The sequence below is a fragment of the Callorhinus ursinus genome, unplaced genomic scaffold (assembly GCF_003265705.2).
Source record: "Callorhinus ursinus isolate GAN/ISIS: 27379988/994484 unplaced genomic scaffold, GSC_fseal_2.0 scaffold94, whole genome shotgun sequence".
In the NCBI taxonomy this organism is placed as follows: Eukaryota; Metazoa; Chordata; class Mammalia; order Carnivora; family Otariidae; genus Callorhinus; species Callorhinus ursinus.
The window spans coordinates 1,324,957-1,346,065 of record NW_027397156.1 but is presented as its reverse complement, the minus strand read 5'-3'; the positions used below and the strand labels follow the sequence as shown (position 1 = coordinate 1,346,065).

Genomic DNA, 21,109 nt, shown 5'->3' with positions numbered 1-21,109 from the left:
TTCCACACATTTTAAGAAGCATCACTACCATTAATTTGTTAAATATTTATCAGACACTTACTATGTGTAAAACTCTATACAACATTCCTTGGAATGGATGTACCCCAACCTATACGTTCATTCTTGGGCACTGAGGTGGTTTAAAATCTTTCACCCTGTTTCTGCCAGGTCACAATGACTCTGCTCACTCTGAGGGTGGATTCTGAGAAGTGGAATCATCGTTTCTAGTTGGGTAGATAAAAACCTGCATTTCACTGCTTTAATTATGACTCAGCTCCACCTCACAGAGCCTTCTTCTGTGTTGGGGGCTTCTGCTTTTTCGAAAACACAATTGGACAGATGAGCTTCTTGTGAGCCAGAGGTGCAGAATGCAGTAATAGCTCTTTCAGACTGTGCAAATGGAGGGCTTTCCCCCTCAACTTTGCCAGGGAGCGGGCAGGCTCTGCGGCAGCGTCTGGGAGGAGTCCTTCAGACGAGTAGGGGCAGAGCCAGCCAGAGCGGGAGGGGGCTTCAGGAGGATAGGGATAAAGAACAATTGAGCAGGTCCTTTATATGGAGCGTTCTACATCTGTGTTCGTCATGGCACTCGGCACAGAGTCATGCTCAAAGTAGGGGCTTAATAAAATATCTGTGGAGTGAATGGGTCTATAGGAGACACAGCTGTTTCTGAAAGAATGAGTCAAAGAGAACATTCCTGCCTCAATTAGAACGAAGCCAACTAAGTACATGCTTTTTTTTTTTTTTTAAATCACAGTTGCTGCTCTAGGATTTTGGGTAGTGTATGTGCATGTAACAGCTTCCCTAGAATACATATCAGCTTGAATAGGGAATGAAATAATGCTGTGTGGTGTTTGTGGCATCTCTTTCACCTTGGACGTCCACTGGAATACAATCAGCGCAGCAAGAAGTCCCCACCAACGGCGTCTCCAAGGAGTGCTTTCTAGAGGGCAAGCTGCTAACTCTCTAACAGCGCCCTCTAGTGGCCAGAAGGTGGCACGACAAGCTTCTCTGCATCCATAGAAATCCAGCTTCAGAATCAATGCAGTCTAGATCTAGGTTTCAGTAGTTTTAAATCCATGGCCCTTTTTTTAACTCTTCCTCCTTTCCTCCAAAATTCTGATATCCTCCATGGCAGTGTCCCCACTTCCTCCCTCTTGAGAACTGCTAGATCCATCCTCCTTCCATGTTATCTCTCAACTTTTCCTGAAAACTGCAATTGTCCCCGTTCTAGTTCAGCATCCTTAACTGGTCTTGCCACTGTCCTCTGCTGTGAAGGTCAAAGAGGTCTCCTGCAGGCGAGGAGCTGTGGTGAATTAAGTTTAGGTAGGTCTGCTTTGAACGGCCTACATCAGACTAAAGTGTTAGCGTCACCATGTGAGTCCTTCATTTCCTCCCAGGGGAGACCTTGCTTATACCTAAAAGGAGACCTGTAGAAGGTGGTTTGTGCTGGTGGGTAGTACACGTGAAGCTTGACTGGTGAACTTTCAAGGAAAGCATGAGGAAGAGAGGTCCCCTGACACGGAAGGCTGAGAAGGCACCTGCAGGGACGTGACCATGAGCTGACCTTGAGCAGGGAGTTGAATATAGAGGACATTCCAGGAAGGGGAATGGGGACCGGACTGGCAGATAGAGGTAAGAGTGAGAAGAGCAGCAGGGGGAGGCAAGACTGGAAGGCTTCAAGCAACTAATGCAATTTATGAGAAGGGCTATGAGACACAGGGCAGTGTTCAGGGCATGACTGGTCAGGGGCAGGACTGACTGGTGCTCAGACCTGCACAAGCGAGCTCTGGCTGCTAGGAACTTGGCTGGCAGGCAGAGGAAGTGGCTGCTCCTGACTGGATGTTCGGGAGACAGCCCATTCAGCAGTGCCGTACTCCGTGTGTGCGTGTGTGCGTATGTGCGTGCGCGTGCGTATTTCTGCCTATGGAGCCCAGAGCGCTGCCAGGAGTGGCCGTAAGCCCCGAGGGCTCAGATAAGTCCTGTTACGTGGTGCGGCGGCATTCTGACCTTCTAGGGCAGGGGACCTGCAGAGGGAATGTTTTCTTTGTTTACTCCTGCAAGTAGGTCCCCTCCCCCTTCCTCCCTTGTTCCCAACTCCAAAAGCATTGCCGCTCTGCTACCTTCTACCCTCTTTTTCTTCCTGCTCTTTCTCTTTCCCTAACACCCTCTGCCTTTCCCTCTTCTTGGCTTAATTGTGTCCTCTCCTCTCTGGTGTGAGGGTTTTGTCTCCACCGCCCTGTCCCTTCACTTAGCGGCCCCCTCCTCCCTTTGTCCCCTGCCCACTCACTTCTCCTGTAAAGATTTTGTCCATTTTCCTCTCCTTGGGCCTACTGAGCAGACGCTGTTTCCTGGTGTCTTCTTCTAACACTCACTGAAAAGAAAAACACCCAAATCCACGCTTCCACAAAACCCTGCCCAATTTAAACCCTGTTTAATCTCCTCCTGACTGTAACCACCCACACTGACTCGTACTGTTTATTCCATTCCTTTCTTCCTGTCCCCTTTCCTCAGTCCTACACCTTCCAGGAATTGGTACATTCTTGAAAATACAGTTTAAAGCTCACCAGTGAAAGACAACCTGATGCCTCAAACTCCAGCGGTGTCCTTCCCAGTTTGGAGCGTGTGGCCTGGACCCAGCAGCCCTGATTCTGTGCTGACTCCACACTCACTGGCTTTCTGCACAACCTACTCCCTGAGGACACATTGAGTTCAGAAACTTGGTTTATGAGTAGCAAATTGTTTAAATTCATTCCGTGCAAGCTTACTGATTCCTAACCTTGCCTGCTGATTAGAAGCATTCAGCCCATGTGCAATGAACAAGGGAGCAATGCAGAGAGGCCCACATTTTCTGTCTGAGGGCTCCAAACTGACTGGCTAGAGCTTCATGTTAGGAAAACCTCAGGACCTGAATGAATGAATCTCCAAGTGGTTATTACTAAGTGTGGCAAAACGAGAGAAAGAATGACATTATAGTTGGCTTCTCATATAATTCAATTTATTCTTTAAAAATGTTGTGAGATTATGTCCCCCCCCTTTTTTGTCGGAGTGGTGGGTAGCATTAAAAGAGCTTTAATTTTGATGCAGTGATGAAGCAGCTGATGGTAGCTTTTTGGTTTTTGTTTTATTAACATTGTTGAAAATCCTCTTACTTTGCAAGATAGAGTTGGTTGCCCTATGTTGTCTCCCAGATTTGGGGGCATTTTTGCAAGATAGTAAAATCCTATTGTCTGGAAGCTGCTGCTTTTTCCAGCTCAGATATAAATGAAGGACGGTCACTTCAAGCCACTGTCAAGGAGTTCCCAGCTCAACTAATCTCAGTGAGTGTAGGAGGTCTACTTAGAGCCAGGTGCTGGGATACAATGACAACAGCATAGACTTAGTTTGGAATTTACATGCCTCTCAGGGAGAACAAATGAAAATTTCAGATTGTGTTAAGTGTTATGAAGAGTATCTTTGTGTGTGTGTGTGTGTGTGTGTGTGTGTGTGTGTGTGTGTGTTGTATCTTACAAGACCTTTCCGAATAATGATATTTGAAATGATTATTGAAGCAAAAATCAAGGGTGAGAAAGAGCTAGTTATACAAAGCATGGGGAAAAGCATTCCAGGTAGAGGGATAACATATAAAAAGTCTCTCAGGTGAAGAGGTTGGCATATTCATGGTCCTAGAAGATGCAAAGGGGTGGATTGTCAAAAGCAAGAGGATGGTTGTAGAAGAAAAGGTCATAAAATTTGGAAGGAACCATACAGGGCCTTGTAGAACATGCTAAGAAGATTGGATTTTATTCTGAATGCAATAGGAAGCCATAGAAAGTCTTATTTTTAAAATTTTTGTAAAATTATTATTTTTTAAAAATCAGGATAGTTTACCTACAATAAAATGTACAGATATTAAGTATATAGTTTGATGACATATGATAAATGGATAAGTCTGTGTAACCACTAAAATAGTAATATGAAGAAATGCAGTTAAAAGGCAAATGGGGAGAGAAAATAAAATTCTAAACAAACAACTTGATCAAACCAAAAGAATACAGAAAATAATTAACAATAGAACAGATAACAGAAAAGACAACAGATAAAATGAATAGCAAAATGGGAGATTTAAACCCAACCATATCAATAATTACATTAAATGTAAATGGGCAAAACAAAATCCCAATAAAAAATGGAGATTGTCAGACTTGGATAAAAAAGCAAGACCCAATTAGTATGCTGTTTACAAGAGATGTGCTTTCGATTTTATTTATTATTACTATTTTTTTAAAGTAAGCTCTATGCCTAATGTGGGGCTTGAACTCATGACCCCCAGATCAAGAGTTGCACACTCCACTGATTGTGTCAGCCAGGTGCCTCAAGATTTGTTTTCAATTTAGAGAGATGGAGAGATTGAAAATAAAAGGATGAAAAAAGATATGCCAGTCAATGCTAAGAATAAGAAAGCTGAGATGGATATACTAATACCACACAAATGGACTGTAAAATGAGGAAAGTCACCAAAAATAAAGAAGATTATTTCATAATTATAAAAGAGTAGATTCATCATGAAGACACACAAATCTTAAATGTGTATGCATCTGGTAGCAGAGTTTCTAATATATGAAGTACACATTGACAGAACTAGAAATAGGCTTATCCACAACCTTATTTCATAATTCTAATGTTTTTTCCCTCAGTAATTGATAGAACAAGTAGGAAAAAAAGATCAGTAAAGATATAGAAGATTTGGAAAACTGTATCCACCAACTTGACCTAATTGAAAATAATAGACTACTGTACTCCCAAAATGCAGAGCACACATTCTTCTCAAATGCACATGAAATCTTCACCTCTCTGGACCAAAGGTTGGACCATTAAGAGGTCAATATATGTGAAAATTTTGAAATCATTTAGAGTACATTCTACGACCACAATTAGATTGAAATTAGTAACAAGAAGGTATTTAGAAAACATGCCACACCATTTGGAAATTAAATAAAATACATTAAAATAATCCATGAATCAAAGAAGAAATCACAAGGGAAGATAGAAAATATTTTGCCAGAGATAACAGCAGTTACTCCAGAGATTACAATATGCATCCTTGACTTACCATAGTCTACCTCGGTTTGATAATATACACTTCATGTATGATGTACTTGCCCCCTATACTTTGTGCTATTGTTGTCACATAGCTTACTTCGACATGAGAAGTAAATTCGCAAGATGTTATTTTTGCCATCCAGTGACTTTCAACAATTTTTAAAAATATTTTGTCAAGAATTTAAAATTGTTGTCTATAGGAGGTCAGCCCAATATAAACTACTCTGCCATTACTAGAACCAGAACTCCATGGATTATTTTTAATCAGGAGGGTGACATGACCAGACTTATAAGAAAGTACTTCTAGCAGATGTGTGGAGACCTACAGTATAGGGGCAAGAATGCAGGTAGAAAGACTTAAATAAAGACTGTTACTAGAGTCTAGTGGTATATGATGATTGCTTGGACCAGGTGATGACAGAGGACGTTGGTCATGACAAGCAGAGGTTGAGTTAGGCATTTTTGGCAAGATTTGGTGATGGGGGTGGGGGGATGAGAAAAAAGAAAGAAGTCAAGGATGACTCCCAGATTTCTGGTTTTGAGCAACTGGGTAATGAAGCCATTTACCAAGGTAAGGTAGGACCGGAGAAGAATGAAATTTGGGACAAAAATCAAGTTGCATTTTGTATATACATCTTGAGAAGATAAGAAGATAAACAGTTGTCAAGCAAACCATTGAATTTGTAAGTCTGGAACTCAAGGGAGAGGTCTAATTTAATAGGTCTGGCTGCTAGAACATGAACAAGATGTACGTATGTAGAGGGAAGGAATGCCATCTAGGGGACTGAGAACTGACGAAGGTTAGACAAGAGTTGAATGTTAACTTTCTGAGCTTTGGGTGAAACTTGCTGGATGGGAGAGATCAGAAACTAGAAAAGTAAGCCTACTTATGATTGGGGTATCCTGGGGGGTTAACCAAGGCTGATTTTCCTCCTGGATACAGGGTTACAAGGAAGAGAAGAACCAAGGTGAATGCTGTGGGAAATGTCTGCTGACGGCTTGCACCATTCAGCTAAAAGGAGGACAGATCATGACACTGAAGGTGGGAGCAAGTTGAACTCATGTCACCACCTGGTTTCCGATTTTGGCATTTCTTCTTCAAGAAAGAGGGACTAAGTTTGGGTCAATATTAGCTTCCCACCTATTTCTGATTTTATAGAGAAAAGATGGATAGCCTATAGAAGGTACAAAATTTTCTCTTTGATTTAGTAATTTTTTCACTCTTCTTGACCAGAGTGTGGTTGGCATAAGGGCCATGATTTGGTGTTGGTTGATCATTAAGATTTCTTCCAGCTTTGATTGCCTATAAGACTGGACAGTCAATCAGGGAGACAGTAAGTCTGATCTATGAGAGTGAAAATTGGTTGTTAGGGTGGTGGTGCCCTGGTTCATCTCTGGTTCAGTTATTGATTTGCTAGTTTACCCTCACTATGTCTTAATTTTTTAAGCTTCTGGGTGGTCAGAAGAGTTTGGAGGGATTCTTTGCATTTATGCAGCCCTATTCACAGTAACCAAGCTGGGACTCACTTCTATTGTGTGCTCTGGGTGTGGAGACTGTAGATACTGTCTCAGTCTTGCTCCATAGTCCTCCAAATTGTTTCAACAACTTCAAGGAGTCAAGGTCATGGTTTGAAGTGTCTTTGCAGACCAAACACTGTCTTCAGATTTGCTCTACCCATTTCCCCTCTTTGTTTTCAGCGTGATGAGATGCTCCAGGATGGCTGTGATAGCCACTTCTGCAAGGTCAATGAGAGAGGAGAGTACATCTGGGAGAAGAGGGTCACGGGCTGCCCACCCTTCGATGAACACAAGTGTCTGGCCGAGGGAGTGAGTAGTTGGAGCTCAGGCCCTACTTTCCTCTTGACCGCTCCATCTTTGACTCTAAGAACAGAGTCCTCTGAACAGCATGGTCTTCTCTGACATGATGTCCCAGTGTCCAAGGGAGACCCTGGACCTAGTTTAAAAACCAGTGAAGTTTCAAAATCAAAGCCTGTTGGAGAGACAAAACTCTCTGCAGTATATGGTGCTTTCAATAGATACCTTTCCCTTGGGGGAGACTGAATCTGTGATCCTCGAACGGGAGGGTGAGAGATCAGATGATTTCTAGTCTCTCCTGAGAATATGATCCTGGTGATGCAACTGGGAGAGAATCTAGAATAATCAGAATTGTTCCAGCCTGGTCAGGTAGGATGGTCAGTCTGTTCCCAGTTGTGATGGCAATGCACAGTTTATGTCCGGGGCCTGAAGCTCGGGGCTGTGAGAATGACCCAGAAGTTGTCTGCTATGTCCTAGTTGTGCCTAATCTGGGACTTTGCTGTTTTCTTAGGGGAAAATCACGAAAATTCCAGGCACCTGCTGTGACACATGTAAGTATATTACCAATAGCTTGTCCCTTGAAATCTGTCAGACCAAGTCCAGGAACTATTTTCTTTGGAGGAAGCTTGTTCTGGAAAGATAGTTCTTAACCATTGACCAATCACTAGGTTCAGTTCTGCAGGGAACTTCCACCCTCCCTGAATGTTCTTAGACTGCCCCCTCCTCAAATCGCCACTCGAATCCCTGTGAAGCAGTCTCTTCCCTTTTTCCAAAACTCCTAAGTATTTCTATTCTCCTACCTGCCTTTTCTTTCCTAGAGGCAGGGGTGGCTCACAGTCCCATCTTGAGACAGTATCTTCTTTTTCCAACCAGAGCTCTTTGAAGAAAGGCACCCTTGATCCATAATCTTGACAGAGCAGACACTCAAGACACATGTATTCTTTGAGGGTCAGACAGCCACCTCCCAGAGAAACAGAAGCCACCAGCTGGTTAACATCAGCTCCCTCTGTGGGCTGTGAGGCCTGCAGAGGCAGAGAGCACAGAGTCTTCTCAAGAGTTCGTAAGACTGGTCTACATTGATTAACCTCCCCTTCTTCACTCTCAGCCCCTCATGGCCTTGCAGTTATGTTCTGCCAGTGGGTCCTCGTAACTCACAGCAACAGCTTTGGGGCCAGAGTCTACAGGGCTGCCCATGAGAGAGCAATCTCACCACACATACCTGTGTTCACGAGCACCAGTAACTCGCCGAATCCTAGTGTTAGTGTTGTGGTCTCTGAATATAGGATCACTTGCCTGGGCTAATAGTTTTTGTTTTTGGTTTAGTGCTTTGTGTTTTTTGTTTTCTTTGGGGGTCTTGGGCCCATGTTCGGTATTGGGTAAAGAAAGGAAGAGTGAAAGCGTGAATCATTCATTCTCTTCCTGATGACTACTAACTCTGACAGTCCCTGCAATTGCTGTGAGCAGGTTGCAGATCAAGGAAACACACTCAGAAAGCTACTCTTTCTGTGATTCCTATCTGCATAAATTTCAGAATGTTGAAGTCTGGAAACCATCAGGGAGCATGAATTCTCTCTGGGCACACTTTGCACATGGAATTTGGTCAAGAGACAGTTATCTGCCAAACTAGCAGGGAGGCAGCAAGGGGACTGTGTTGGTCAGTACTTTCAGGAGGGTGGAGACTCTTCATAAGGAGAGGAAGCCAGGCTCAGGGATTTAAATCTACAGCGAAAGAATATAGCATGTTGGCCTAAATGTGTTTTCCTTATTCATTCTTTTAATGTGGTTGGCAGGCTTTCACTGTAAAATGAAGTTATTTGGAAGTTGGGAGGCAGGCTAATATGTAGTTAGGGTTGATTTAGTTTGGGAGCCATTCAAGAATGGAAGAGTCCCAGTGTTCAGATGGGGAGTGGCGAGTTGGCATTAAATCTTAGAATTATCGGTGGGCCTAGTAGAGGTTCAGATCTGAGTGCCACTAATCCTTGCCATGCCAGAGCCCAGAGACGGCTATTCCCAAAGGGAGGACTCCGTAAGAGGGTCCTAGAGATGCTCTTAGCCCCTCGTGTGGCCATGACATTTGCTTTTCCTCTTTTCTAAAGGCAAAGATAGATATTAGTTATATTTATTGGCTACTTCATTGCCCATTAGCTTCCGGGTATAGTTATAAGCATAAGAAGACTGCTCTAGTCATTATGGTTTTTAGAGTCTACAATGACATAAAACAAGACTCATCCATCTACAACACCATCGCACAGTGGATCTAGGCTCCTCCTGCCATTAAAATTGTACCATTAAGTGAGTTAAACCCAGCCGTAACTATATCTCTGGATTGGAGGGCCAGGAGATTCTGCGGTGAACCAGGATAACTTAATTCCCCTCCTCGCAGCCGGCTTTGGTGATTTGGTTACTGTGAAACTGACCTTTTTCCAGTGAGGTGAGGGAAATGGGCCGGAGAGCATTCTCTTGAATCTCAGCCAGGCACCTGGCCCCATCTCTCACCCGTCCTGTAGGTGAGGAGCTTGAATGCAAGGATATCACGGCCAGGCTGCGGTATGTCAAGGTGGGAGACTGTAAGTCGGAAGAGGAAGTGGACATTCATTACTGTGAGGTAAGAGGGCCCTGGCTTCAGTGAGGCCTGGGTGGGGAAGGGTAGGATTGTGTTTCCTGATCAAACATGCACAGAGATCACCGCTAGCGGGATTTGGGTGTGTAATGGGACCATAAGGATAGCGGGCATGCCAGACTTCCCTGAGATGTCCCTTTGCCAATTGCCTAGCAGGATCCTCCAACGTTGCAATGTGCCCCCCCCCCTTTCCGTCACAGGGTAAATGTGCCAGCAAAGCCTTGTACTCCATTGACACGGAGGATGTGCAGGACCAGTGCTCCTGCTGCTCGCCCACTCACACGGAGCCCATGCGGGTGCCCCTGCGCTGCACCAACGGCTCCCTGGTCTACCACGAGATCCTCAATGCCATGCAGTGCAGATGCTCCCCCAGGAAGTGCAGCAAGTGAGGCTGCTGCCCTGGACACCTGCTGTCGCCTTCCTCACCCGAGACTGGGCCCGCCAGAGCGCGGCTGCTCGCTCCTCGTGCTCCGCTCTTGGGTGCTCCTGAGCCCACAATAAAGGCCAATCTCTCCCCCTGCAAAAGGCTGATGGTTCACTGTGTCTACTAGGCTGAGATGACAGCGGTAGGCTGGGCCTGAGTTCCGAACCTGGTTCTGGGGGAGAAAGCACAGGCTCCGTCTGGAAGCACTCCAGCCCCAGGCATGGCCAACCTCGGGGAAAAAGTGGTGTCTGCCTCCATCGGGTGGGGAGAGGATTGTGGGGAGGCAGGCCTCCTCAGAACCCAGCCCAAATCCCTGAAGGGATTTGCTCAGGAACACTAGGTTCTCCAAGCTCTGGATCCAGGGGCTTCTGAACAGAGCAGAGGGGTGGGCCCTGGGGCCAGACTCCTGCCAAGACAGACATGGTTATTGCCAGTGTGGCTGACCTTGGGGTGAAGGAGTTTGAGCAGGTATGCAAGGGTTTCTCTGAGCCGTTGGCTCCCTAAGTTCCCATGTATCATCAGTAGCCCTTGAGGGAAGAAGAGGTGCTGAGGACCGAGGGGACTCGAAAAGGGGTGCTGGCAGGTGCAGGAATAGGGGCCCATCCAGCACAGGCTCGGCCATGGGGGGATGAGCCCCAGACTTGCAGGCAGGCCTGGGTTCTACACATGGCCCTTGTTCTGCTGTGTGGCCCCAAATAAGACCATTAATGGTTCTCAGACTTAGTTTCCTCATCTGGAGAATAGGAACGTTAGTCTCACTCAGGGGGTTGAGAGGATAAAATACGGCTGAAATTCTGGGGGTAACTGTAAATTGCTCTTGAATAACATAAGAAGTGACAAGAATAAAAATGAGGGGAAATCAAGGCTCAAAGCGGGGGGAATAAGTGTCTCTATTTTCAGTGGCAGAGCATTAGGGATTGACTTTATCCTGAGGAGGGAAAGAGCTCAGTTTCTTTTGGGCTGTATGCTGGATACCCAGGCCCTGCTTATTCCAGACATCTTTTAGTGGAAGGGTGGAGATAACACCAGACTTCACCCAGTCTCCAAATCACTAACCAGTAATGTCACTCTCAAGAACAGATTGTCCTTCTGTGGAGAGGACAATTTATGTGAAGAGTTTACATGTATATGCTGGCCAGATGGTGGAGACTCTAGCTGGGGAGAGAATACCCATGAGAATAAACGGAATGCCCTGGGTTTGTAACAGGAATTTGATGGAGAATTGATTTTCATTCCAGATCCTTTTAGCACAGGAGAGACTCTACTCACTGGAAGTGCTGCATGGTGAAGCTGGAAAGGATTTAGACATCATCCAATCCACTCCCCCCTCCCCCCGCCGCCCCTTTACAGAGAATAAAAGCAGTTCAGAAAACTCGAGTGACTTGCCAAAGGTCCCACAGCGGCTGGATGGCAGGTTCAGAATCCAGGTGCCTGACACCTAGGCAAGAACTCCCAGGCTACTCCACGAGAGCCATACCATCACTGTTGCTTACAGATTCGGTCCTCGCGGGGCCCCGGAACCAGTGACTACTGCATTTCTAGGACTCACCCACTTCCGATACTGTGGGGAATCACCCGGAGGGGAGATACACTACAGGCAAATGGCATGGATTGTGTTGAGCAGCTTTGGCGGGGAGTTTAGTCAGCAGAGGAAAGGAAGAATGGATAGAAGTTTTATATAACTGCTCAATAATTCACAGGTTGTCATCTGTCCGTCCATGACCCAGCCTCCAGCTTTGAGTAGCCTCTGAGGTCTCTGTAGGAAACCAGATCCAGGGGCAGGGAATTACCTCTCTCTCTTCTTACTGGTCGCCTAACACTCTACCTGGGGATGAGGTGTTACTGGAGGCATGGGCCATAGAGAAACTCAGCAGGGAGGCTACCTCTCCAGCATAAGGTGTCAATTTTCCAACACCCTGTGCCTCCATAGCTTGAATTTCTCCTCAGATTTACTGATAGGACAATTCACTGTCAAGAAAAAAGCCAAATCAGAAAAACTGTATGTTTTGATTTTTTAAGAAATGGAAGGGAGCAGGGTAAGGAGGCTGCAAACAAAGAAAGCGGCAGTGGGGGTGTGTCTCAGCCACTTTCCCTTTTAACAGGGCATGGGCCTGTCTCTGGGCTCAGGGGCTCTTCCTGCTTGCCCTCAGATCAGGTGAGACAGAGTCCCCCAAGGTGAGAGTTTTAGGGGGAGTCTCAAGGGGAGAGTATACAGGGCTTAAAGGATAAGAAAGTGCAGGAGGGAGAGAAGAAAGGGAATGGATCAAGGAACCATGGTAGAAAGGCTTCCAGTGCTCTTGGCCTTGAAAAGACATGGAGAAGAGTTGCTGGGAGTGAATGGGGAAAAGGGCATTGTCTGGGAGAGAAAGAAGAATAGCCCAAAGCATTGGGGCATGGACTCTGAGCATGCTGGCTCCTTGCGGATCCTGGCCCAGCTCTTAGAGGCGAGTTGCTTGACCTTTTACACAGCAGTCTCATCTGTCAGATGGGCACACCAGCAGCAACTGCCTCATAGGGATGTGTCAGAATCAAATCATCACCGCGGTCAAGCTCTGAGGGGGCTACCTCAGGAAGCGGGAGTCCGGAATACACGTTAGCCCTGATCACTCCTCGTGGCGGCAATAAAGCTCTGGATTGGGACATAATACTTTTGGTTTTCCTTTTGTGTCGCCCCTGACTCATCTGTGCTGTCTACTCCCCTTTGTCCTCTAGCAAGTGGGGAGCAATCACCACCAGCCTACCTTATCAGTGTAGGAGATGCGATTCTTCACACTGAAGAATAAATAGCATACTTGACCTTAACATAATACCCTTTCACTTTTTTGGGTCCCTGCATCTTGGACTCGTAGATTCCCTCCTCCAGAATGGCCCTTCAGAGGGTCTTCCGTTTCTCTGCTCGTCGCAGGGCACCTGAAGCAGGCGGGAGAGATGGGGCTCCCGTTGTTCTCTGGGATGGAGCTTCCAGGCTCCCTCCTGGACCCAGTCCCAAGCCTCTCAGAGGGATGGTCCCAGTGAGTCCTACCTGCCCCCCTTCTGCCTCTCGCAGCCCCTCCTCCTGTCCTATCTCTCGGGCCCTATGCCCCCCCGCGCCCCGCTCCCGCCCCTCGGACTCTCGGGAGAGGTGGGGACAGCTGGGCGCGAGGGCGAGCGCCGGCAGCTGGGCGAGGCAGCCTCCCTCCCCGAGCCGGCAGTGCCCGGGACGGCCGGGGCCGCGGGGCGGGATTGGAAACTCATCAGCCAGATGGTGCGCCAGATAATCCGGCTGAACGTTCACGCCCGACCCAGGTGAGGAGGCAGCTCTGCCCGGCTCGCCCCTCGGCCTCACTGACCCCAGCGCCGCCCGGACTCGAGCCGCCGGCGGGCGCGCTCCTGGCCCACGTGCCGCTCGCAGCGCCGGTGCGCCCGGGGCGCAGCCGGGAGCCCCCCGCTCGAACCCCGGGCGGCTGGGCGGGCGGCGCTGGGTGGCGGGAGGGGGAGGAGCGGGCGGCGGGGGGCGGGCACGTCCGGGCGCCGCTCAGCGCCATGGAATTAGCCCCGCGGCGGAATAAGCCCGAGCAGACGCCGGCGCAGCCGCGGGCCAGTCCGGGTTTCGCGTCCTGTGTGCCCGCACCATGGCCGCCCCCGGGCTGCGCGGTGAGTCTCCCCTGCCCGGGCCTCTGGTCCTGAGCGTCCGGCGAGTCGTAGCAGGGAGAGGGGCTGCGAGTGACGGAGCTGGCATCCTAACTCCGCGCCTTTGGGGCTGCTGACCCCACGTGAACCTGGAGAGGGAGGCGCAGGGCACTGGTCCCTTCTCCGCCGGGGTCGGGGAGCTGAGGGACGCCTGAGCAATTTCCCACATTCTTCTTCTTCTTCTTCTTCTTTATTATTTATCAAGGAGATAGAAGGTAGGGCAAGAGGCAGAGTATTGGTGCAGCGGCTTTTTGGTGATTGATTACCCATTCTTACCTCTGCGTTTTGGCCTCAACTCATTACTAGTCGTTGGATGTTTAGTTTAGCTTATCTAGGGCAAGCAAGCAACTGGGGTTTAATTCACAAGCAGTCTGCTGAGGTTCGGATTCATCCCCAGCGACTTTGACTTTGTCCTCTCTGGAGTGTCCTCAGGATTTCAGGAAGTCTCTTCCCACCCTAACCCAAACCTGCCTTTAAAGTGGGGCATTTACACCTCAGGGTGCAGGGAAACACAGGCGCCCCTTCTCTTAGAGGAAAAGCAAGTGGAGGTGGACTTCCTGGGCGGAGGGCATTCTCCTGCCGCATCTCTCAAGTTATACTGAGCAGACACGCACTTGGGCAGGGTTGACTTGCCTGGAAAGGGATTATGTTGAGTTTCTTATGGCGGTTCTTGAGTGAGGCCTGCGGCTGGGAGGTGCCCACTCCATTGGCATGAACAGTGAATCAAAGGACCTGGAAGGTAGGTGTCAGTCATAGTCCCGGAGATATCTCTAGGAGCCATGTGGACCCTGGTCCAGGACAGAAGGCCCCATTGAGCGAGGTTAGATCTAAGCCCAAAGGCAAGTGGCAGGTGGAGGGAGGATCTTAGACAAGGTGGGGGCTCTCCTAGAGGACTGTGGTATTCTGGGTCCCTCTACTTGCCTGGACTTTGTTCTTGGGACCTGATCTCAGAGCCCTGGCCCATCTAGCTATCTGTCACCCTGACAGACATTTTCTCCTCTCACTCTGTCTTGCCACACACCTGTCATTTTAGGATGCAGAGACCTAATAGGATGGTCCTTTCCAGCAACCTGTAATGCTCTCTGAGTTGCTGTATGTGGGAACCTGGGCCACTTTGCTGGCTGGAGGAAGTGGATGTGTGAGGGGGAGGGGTGAGTTCCAAACACCAGCCTCAGGTACTGGTCTGGTTACACCGTGTACCTTTTCTGCCATCATCCATGGTAAGGCAAGGCTTGAGGACATGAGGCATAGGGCCTAAGGTGAAGCTTGTCTTTGATTTAATGAAATAAGGACCTGATTTTCTGGAAATCCACCCATCTGTGAACTCTTTGTGCTGGCTGAGAGAAACTTGTCCCACCCTATGTGTGGCATTCTTAGAGCACATGGAGAACAGAAATTTGACCACTAGACATAAGGATCTTACCTCTAGCTGCAAAACAGAATCAGTCTCTATTTGTGATCCGGGGGTTAGACAAAGCCTCTCTGCAGAGATGAGCTGGGACAGAGATTGTGCTAAATGAAAAAACAAGCCTTGCAAATATCTGGAGAATGATCTTGCAAAGGCAAATATATATAGGTGAAGGACCCTGCGGCAGGAGTGTGCTTGAGCTGTCCAAAAAATAGTGCGGAAGCCAAGTGCCTGGAGCAGAGGGATGAAGAGGGAGAGTGGCAAGAGTGAGCCAGCTCACGCAGAGTCTCGTAGCTCAGGCCATCTGTTCTTGGCATTCAGAGAAAAGGTAGACTAATATTCCTCAAGCATCGACTTTATCCAGACACTGTGCTAGGTGCTTTGCCTCACAACAACTTTGTTGTTAATGTTCAGTCCATTTCATCGAAGAGGAGCCTGAAGTTCAGAGAGTTTCAGAAATATGCCAGTTATATTGTGTTAACCACTGAATAATCACAGAAGGATAAAGTTGGAATTCAAACTTGTTTTCCCTAGCACCTCACCTTGTGGCTTTTGCTCTGTTCATAAGAAGTCATTAGAAGGAAGTATAGGTACCAGCAAGTGGGGCTGGGAAATGTGGGGGGAACTGGGGCTTTCAGGGGGATACTGATTTTACAAGGCTGTTAGGGAAATGCGGTGGCCACAGTCCAGGCAGGGCTGTATCTATACATTACAGTTGACCCTTGAACGACACAGCTTTGAACTGCGTGCATTCACTAATATGCAGATTTGTTTTTATAGTACAGTACCAGAAGTGTATATGATTTTCTTAGCATTTTCTTTTCTCTAGGTTTGTTCTTAGAATACAGTATATAATACATATACAAAACACGTGCTAATTAATTGTCTATGTTACTGGTAAGGCTTCCAGTGAACAGTAGGCTATTAGTAGTTAAGTTTTGGGGGAGTCAAAAGTTACATGCAGATTTTTAACTGCACGAGGGGATTGGCACCCCTAACCCTGCGTGGTTCGAGTCAACTCTATTTCCAATCTGGAATCATCATGGTTAGTTTATCTCGTGGGACCAAGCCCGAGGAGGCTGGTTGTCATCACCAAACTCATAAGGAAATGTGCCATTGTGATCTACATTGGGGACATGTCTTAACCAGCACGGATTACCTCAGTTCCACATTTGGGGTTTACAGAGGCATGGGAAACTGACCTAGTGACCACAGGGGGAAGAAGATGTGCTTAGTGTCCTGATGGGCTCTAGCAAATCTGGCTCACTCTATTATGCCCCTGTAAGTGCAGCTCAGATCAGCTCAGAGGACACCTGTGAGCTGGAATGTATGCCAAATACTATGCTCAGTGTTGGAGTTACAAAGATTAATAGGGCACAACACCCTGCCTGTTAAGACCTTACCTTCTAGACTCTTGGTCCCCTAAGACGGTCTTAATACTTTAGCAGCCTTATCCACTGCTGTTCGTCATAAGAAGGAGGAGGTGGGGTCAAATTTTGACTTGTTCAGACCACACCAATGACATTAGCATGACCCTACTGTGGTTCTTTCAAAATGTGCTAAACATCTTTCTTGGACTCCTACTGACAACCCTGCATTTCCTCCAGAAACTTCAAGGAGGTAACTTTTAAGTCTGTCTGGCTGACAACCTTCCACCTAGGTTAGTCTCTGCTGAAACTTCTGAGGGATTGCAGTTCTCACAATTAGCCGGTGTTACTCCCTTCCTCTGTTGAGCAAATACAAGTTAGAGGGCACACTACCCTTTGTTAAAAAACGAAATTCAACCGAGTAAAATTGAAGGTCGAATTGGTTGTATTAAGTGATACACGAATTTGGCAACATCCCATCCAGCAAGTAGAGGGGAGCTCTGAGGAGTCCTACAAAATGGAAGGTTTTATAGGAAGGAGGCTGGGGCAAGAAGTTATTAGCAAAGAAAAAGGATAGTTTCAGGCCTGGAAACCATCTTTTTGGGGAAAGGGAATGATAGTGTTTTTATCATGCGGTTTACTACCTCACCAGTGTTGATGGGGAAATTTCAGACAAACCTTTCAAAGGTCACATACCCAGGATAAAAGGTCACATTCCAGGGATAGGTTGAAATTGTTGATTTTCTGTGTGTGTGTGTGTGTGCGCGCGTGCACGTGTGCGTGTGTGCTCACGCACGCATGCATGCCTGCACTTGTGCAAATGACTCCATTTTGAGCTTGTTTCTTTGTTAATACCTTGTATCTTCTGACTTGTTCACTGACGTAGGGATAATCCATACTTTCTAGCAGTCCTTGATGCCTGATATACATCATTAGCTGATTTAAAAATAGCTTAAAAAAAGCAATAATATACTTCTATTGTGAAAAACATTTAAATACAAATAAATAAAATAAAAATAAAAGTTCCCTGTTTTTAACTATTTTGGTAATTATTCTTCACCCAAATCCCTTTTTAATCTGTTTTTATTTTTGCCTGTATCAAAGAACTATTTCTCTTATTATTTATTAATCTTCAAACAGTTTACAAAAGAGGAAACCCCAGATACAATAACACTTAAATGAACAAATGCCAAATAATGAAGGATTGGGAACACAGTATTATATCACAAAACCTAGACTAAGAATAGGTACTGCAGTTGAACAAAAATTTATCTGTGAACTTCCTGACAGGCAGGTCAGAAAAGAGACAGCAAGTTATGGGTTTCATTGTCTAATAGAAGGAGGCTAGTTCTAGTTCATCAACATTAAACTTTGAGAAGAATGTCACAGTGATATTTGTGCTATTTATATAAGACATTGCCCAACATAATGAGCTGTAGTTTCATTAATAGATTTTTTGGAAAGAGTATTAATCATCACGTGAGCATCTATTGTTTATGATTTTTTTAAAAGGGGTGTTTGTGTTCTACTCTTTCTTGCGCCACTCCACTCTATTATGTTTTTAAAAATGCTGTTTGCAAACCTGTAGATCACCGGCCATTGGGGTAAACCTCTAATTTGAAAAGTAGTGGCTTATGGCATATAAAAAGCTCCACAGTTCATCATCCATTTAGACCAGAGGGCTGCCAGTCTATTTCGCCTCTCCTCTGTAGGAGGGAGACACAAGACCCTTCCTCAGGAACAGCTCCCCAGTTTCCATCTGGTACCATTTCCCTTCAGCCTGAAGAACCTCCTTTAGTAGGTGTTGAAGTGCAGTTCTGCTGGTGACAAACTCTCAGCTTGTGTTTTTTTTTTTTTTTTTTAAGATTTTATTTATTTATTTGAGAGAGAGAGAGAGAACAGGGGGAGGACTAAACAGAGAGGGAGAGAAAGAATCTCAGGCAGACTCCCCACTGAGCACAGAGCCCGACACAGGGCTCGATCTCATGACCCTGAGATCATGGCCTGAGCCAAAACCAAGAGTCGGACACTTAGCTAACTGAGCCACCCAGTCATCCCTCTTAGCTTGTGTTTTTATGGAAAACTGTCTATTTCACTCTCCTTTTGGAAGAATACTTGCATCAGACAAGTTTTTCCTTTCAGGACTCCAGGTGTTCTCTGTCGGTCTCCATGGTTTTGATGAGAAGTCAGCCTTAATCCAGATTTTTATTTTACCCATGTGTAATACCTTCCTAATCTGGTAGCTCTTGATATTAATATTTTATTTTTATTTTTGGTGTTCATCAGTCAGCCTATGATGTGCCCAGGGGTGATTTTCTTTGTATTTTTCTTCCTTGAGTTTGTTGACCTTCTTGAGTATGGATATTAATTGTATTTTATCAACTTTTGGGAAATTTCACTCACTCTTTCTTCAGTTGTTTTTCTGCCTGACTTTCGGTCATCTTCTTTTTCTAACATGTATGTTAGACCATGTGGTCCCAACCAGTTCCTGAGACTGTGTTAATTTTTTTTCAGTCTTTAGTCTTCTGTTCTCTAGATCGGATCATTTCTATTGATCCATCTTTAACTTCACTGATCTTTTGTCTGCCTTCTTCACTTTGCTGTCAAGCTCATCCAATGAAGTTTTTCTTTTTCTTTTTGTACTTTTCAGTTCTAGGAATTCCATTTTTTTTTAAATGCCAGCTTTATTGAGATATAATCACATACCATAAAATCCACCCTTTAAAGATGTACAATTCAGTCGTTTTTATTCATAGAGTTGTGCATCTTTCACTGCTAATTTCAGAACATTTTCATTATCCTAAAAAGAAACCTCATACTCACTGACAGCCATTCACCTTTCCTCCCTCCCTCTAACTCCTGATGACCACTAATGTACTCTCTGTCTCCATGGATTTGCCTATTCTGGATATTATATATAAGTGGAATCATACTGTATATAGTGTTTTGTGTCTGGGCTCTTTCACTGAGCATGCTTTCAGTGTTTAGCCATATCGTGACATGTATCAGTAGCTCAGTTCTTTTTAAAGTGGAATAATATTCCCTTCTTTAGATACACCACATTTGTTTATTTATCATTTGATGGACATTTGGATTTCCACTTTCTGGTTACTATGAATAATGCTGCTATGAATGTTCACATACAAGTTTTTGTGTGTGGTATGTTTTTATTTCTCTTGGGTATATACCTAGAGTAGAATGGCTGGATCATGTAGAAGCTCTGTGTTTAACATTTCAGGCATTGCTAGGCTATTATTTTACATTCCCACCAGCAACGTCTGAGGGCTCCAATTTCTCTACATCCTCACTGACCCTTGGTATTGTTTGTCTTTTTTTTGAATCATAACCATCCTAGTGGTGTAAAGTGGTGTGTCATAGTTTTGATTTGCATTTCTTTAATGACTAATGATGTTGAACATCTTTTCATGTGCTATTGAATATTTCTTGCCTATCTTCTTTGGAGAAATGTCTATTCATATCCTTTGCTCATTTTGAAATTAGGTTGTTTTTTTTTTTTTTAATTGTTGAGTTGTAAAAGTTCTTTATATATTTTGGATACAATCCCTGTTCTGATATATGACTTGGAAATATTTCCTCCCCTTCTCTAGGTTGTACATTCACTTTATTAACGGTGTCTTTTTTTAAAGATTTTATTTATTTACTTATTTATGTATTTAGAGAGGGAGCAGGGGGAGGGGCAGAGGGAGAAGGAGAGAGAGAACCTCAAGCAGACTCTGAATGAAGTCCGACATGGGGCTTGATCTCACAACCCTGAGATCATGACCTGAGCTGAAAATAAGAGTCAGATGCTCAACGACTGAGCCACCCAGGCGCCCCATTAATGGTGTCTTTTGAAACATTTTTAATTTTGATGAAAGTCGGTTTGTCTATTTTTCTTTGATTGCTTGTGCTTTTTGGTAAAATAGCTAAGAAATCATTGCTTAACCTAAGGTAATAAAGATTTACTCTTGTGTTACCTTTCACATGTTTTATAGTTTTACCTACTGCATTTAGGTCATGATCCATTTTTGAAAATATGAATTTTTATGTATGGTGTGACGAAAGGGCCCAACTTCCTTCTTTTGTGTGTGGATATCCAGTTGTCCCAGTAGCATTTCCCCATTTCTTTCCCCACTTCTTAGTTCCTTTGTTGAAATTCACGGTTTTATTTCTGGAATCCCAATTCCGATGACTGATCAATTTTTCTATCCTTATGCCAATACCACAGTAACTTTAAATAAGTTTTTTTTGTATTTGATTTTCTGTCCTGCAACTTTACTGAATTTATTAGTTCTAACAATTTTTTGATAGTCTTCAGGGTTTTCTCTATATAATATTATGTCATTTGAATAGTGCCAGTTTTATTTCTTCCTTTCCAATTTGGCTGTCTTTATTTCTTGTTCTTGCCTAATTGCTGTGCTTGTAGTAAGTTTTGAAATCAGGGAGTGTGAAACCAATTACATTGATTTTTGTTTGTATTTTCTAGTTCTCTGAACTTTTGCAGTTTCCATATCTTCCACTTATTAAGATCATACTTATCTTTATTTATTAGAACGTATTTATGTTTGCTAGTTTAAAGTTTTTTCTTTGTTAAACCCAACATTTGGGCTGTGTTGAGATCATGTGTGTGTTTTGTTTGTTTGTTTTTGGTGATCAAGTCCTGTTTATTTTATTTTATTTATTTTTTATTGTTATGTTAATCACCAAACATTACATCATTAGTTTTT

General features: G+C 45.1%; 2 protein-coding genes across 3 annotated transcripts in view; both read left to right on the top strand.

The window, feature by feature from the left end:
- VWF (von Willebrand factor) overlaps positions 1-10,030 on the top strand; it is a 140,328-nt gene extending 130,298 nt beyond the window's left edge. For both annotated transcript variants that reach the window (XM_025851854.2, XM_073888725.1), the window contains 5 exons: positions 6,023-6,121; positions 6,778-6,906; positions 7,406-7,445; positions 9,402-9,499; positions 9,715-10,030. In XM_025851854.2, coding sequence (XP_025707639.2) covers positions 6,023-6,121; positions 6,778-6,906; positions 7,406-7,445; positions 9,402-9,499; positions 9,715-9,903 — 555 coding nt within the window. In that variant the 3' untranslated portion in view covers positions 9,904-10,030. The remainder of the gene's footprint in view (positions 1-6,022; positions 6,122-6,777; positions 6,907-7,405; positions 7,446-9,401; positions 9,500-9,714) is intronic.
- Positions 10,031-13,472: 3,442 nt separating this feature from the next.
- ANO2 (anoctamin 2) overlaps positions 13,473-21,109 on the top strand; it is a 379,342-nt gene continuing 371,705 nt past the window's right edge. The window contains exon 1 of the mRNA XM_073888754.1: positions 13,473-13,571. Coding sequence (XP_073744855.1) covers positions 13,550-13,571 — 22 coding nt within the window. The 5' untranslated portion in view covers positions 13,473-13,549. The remainder of the gene's footprint in view (positions 13,572-21,109) is intronic.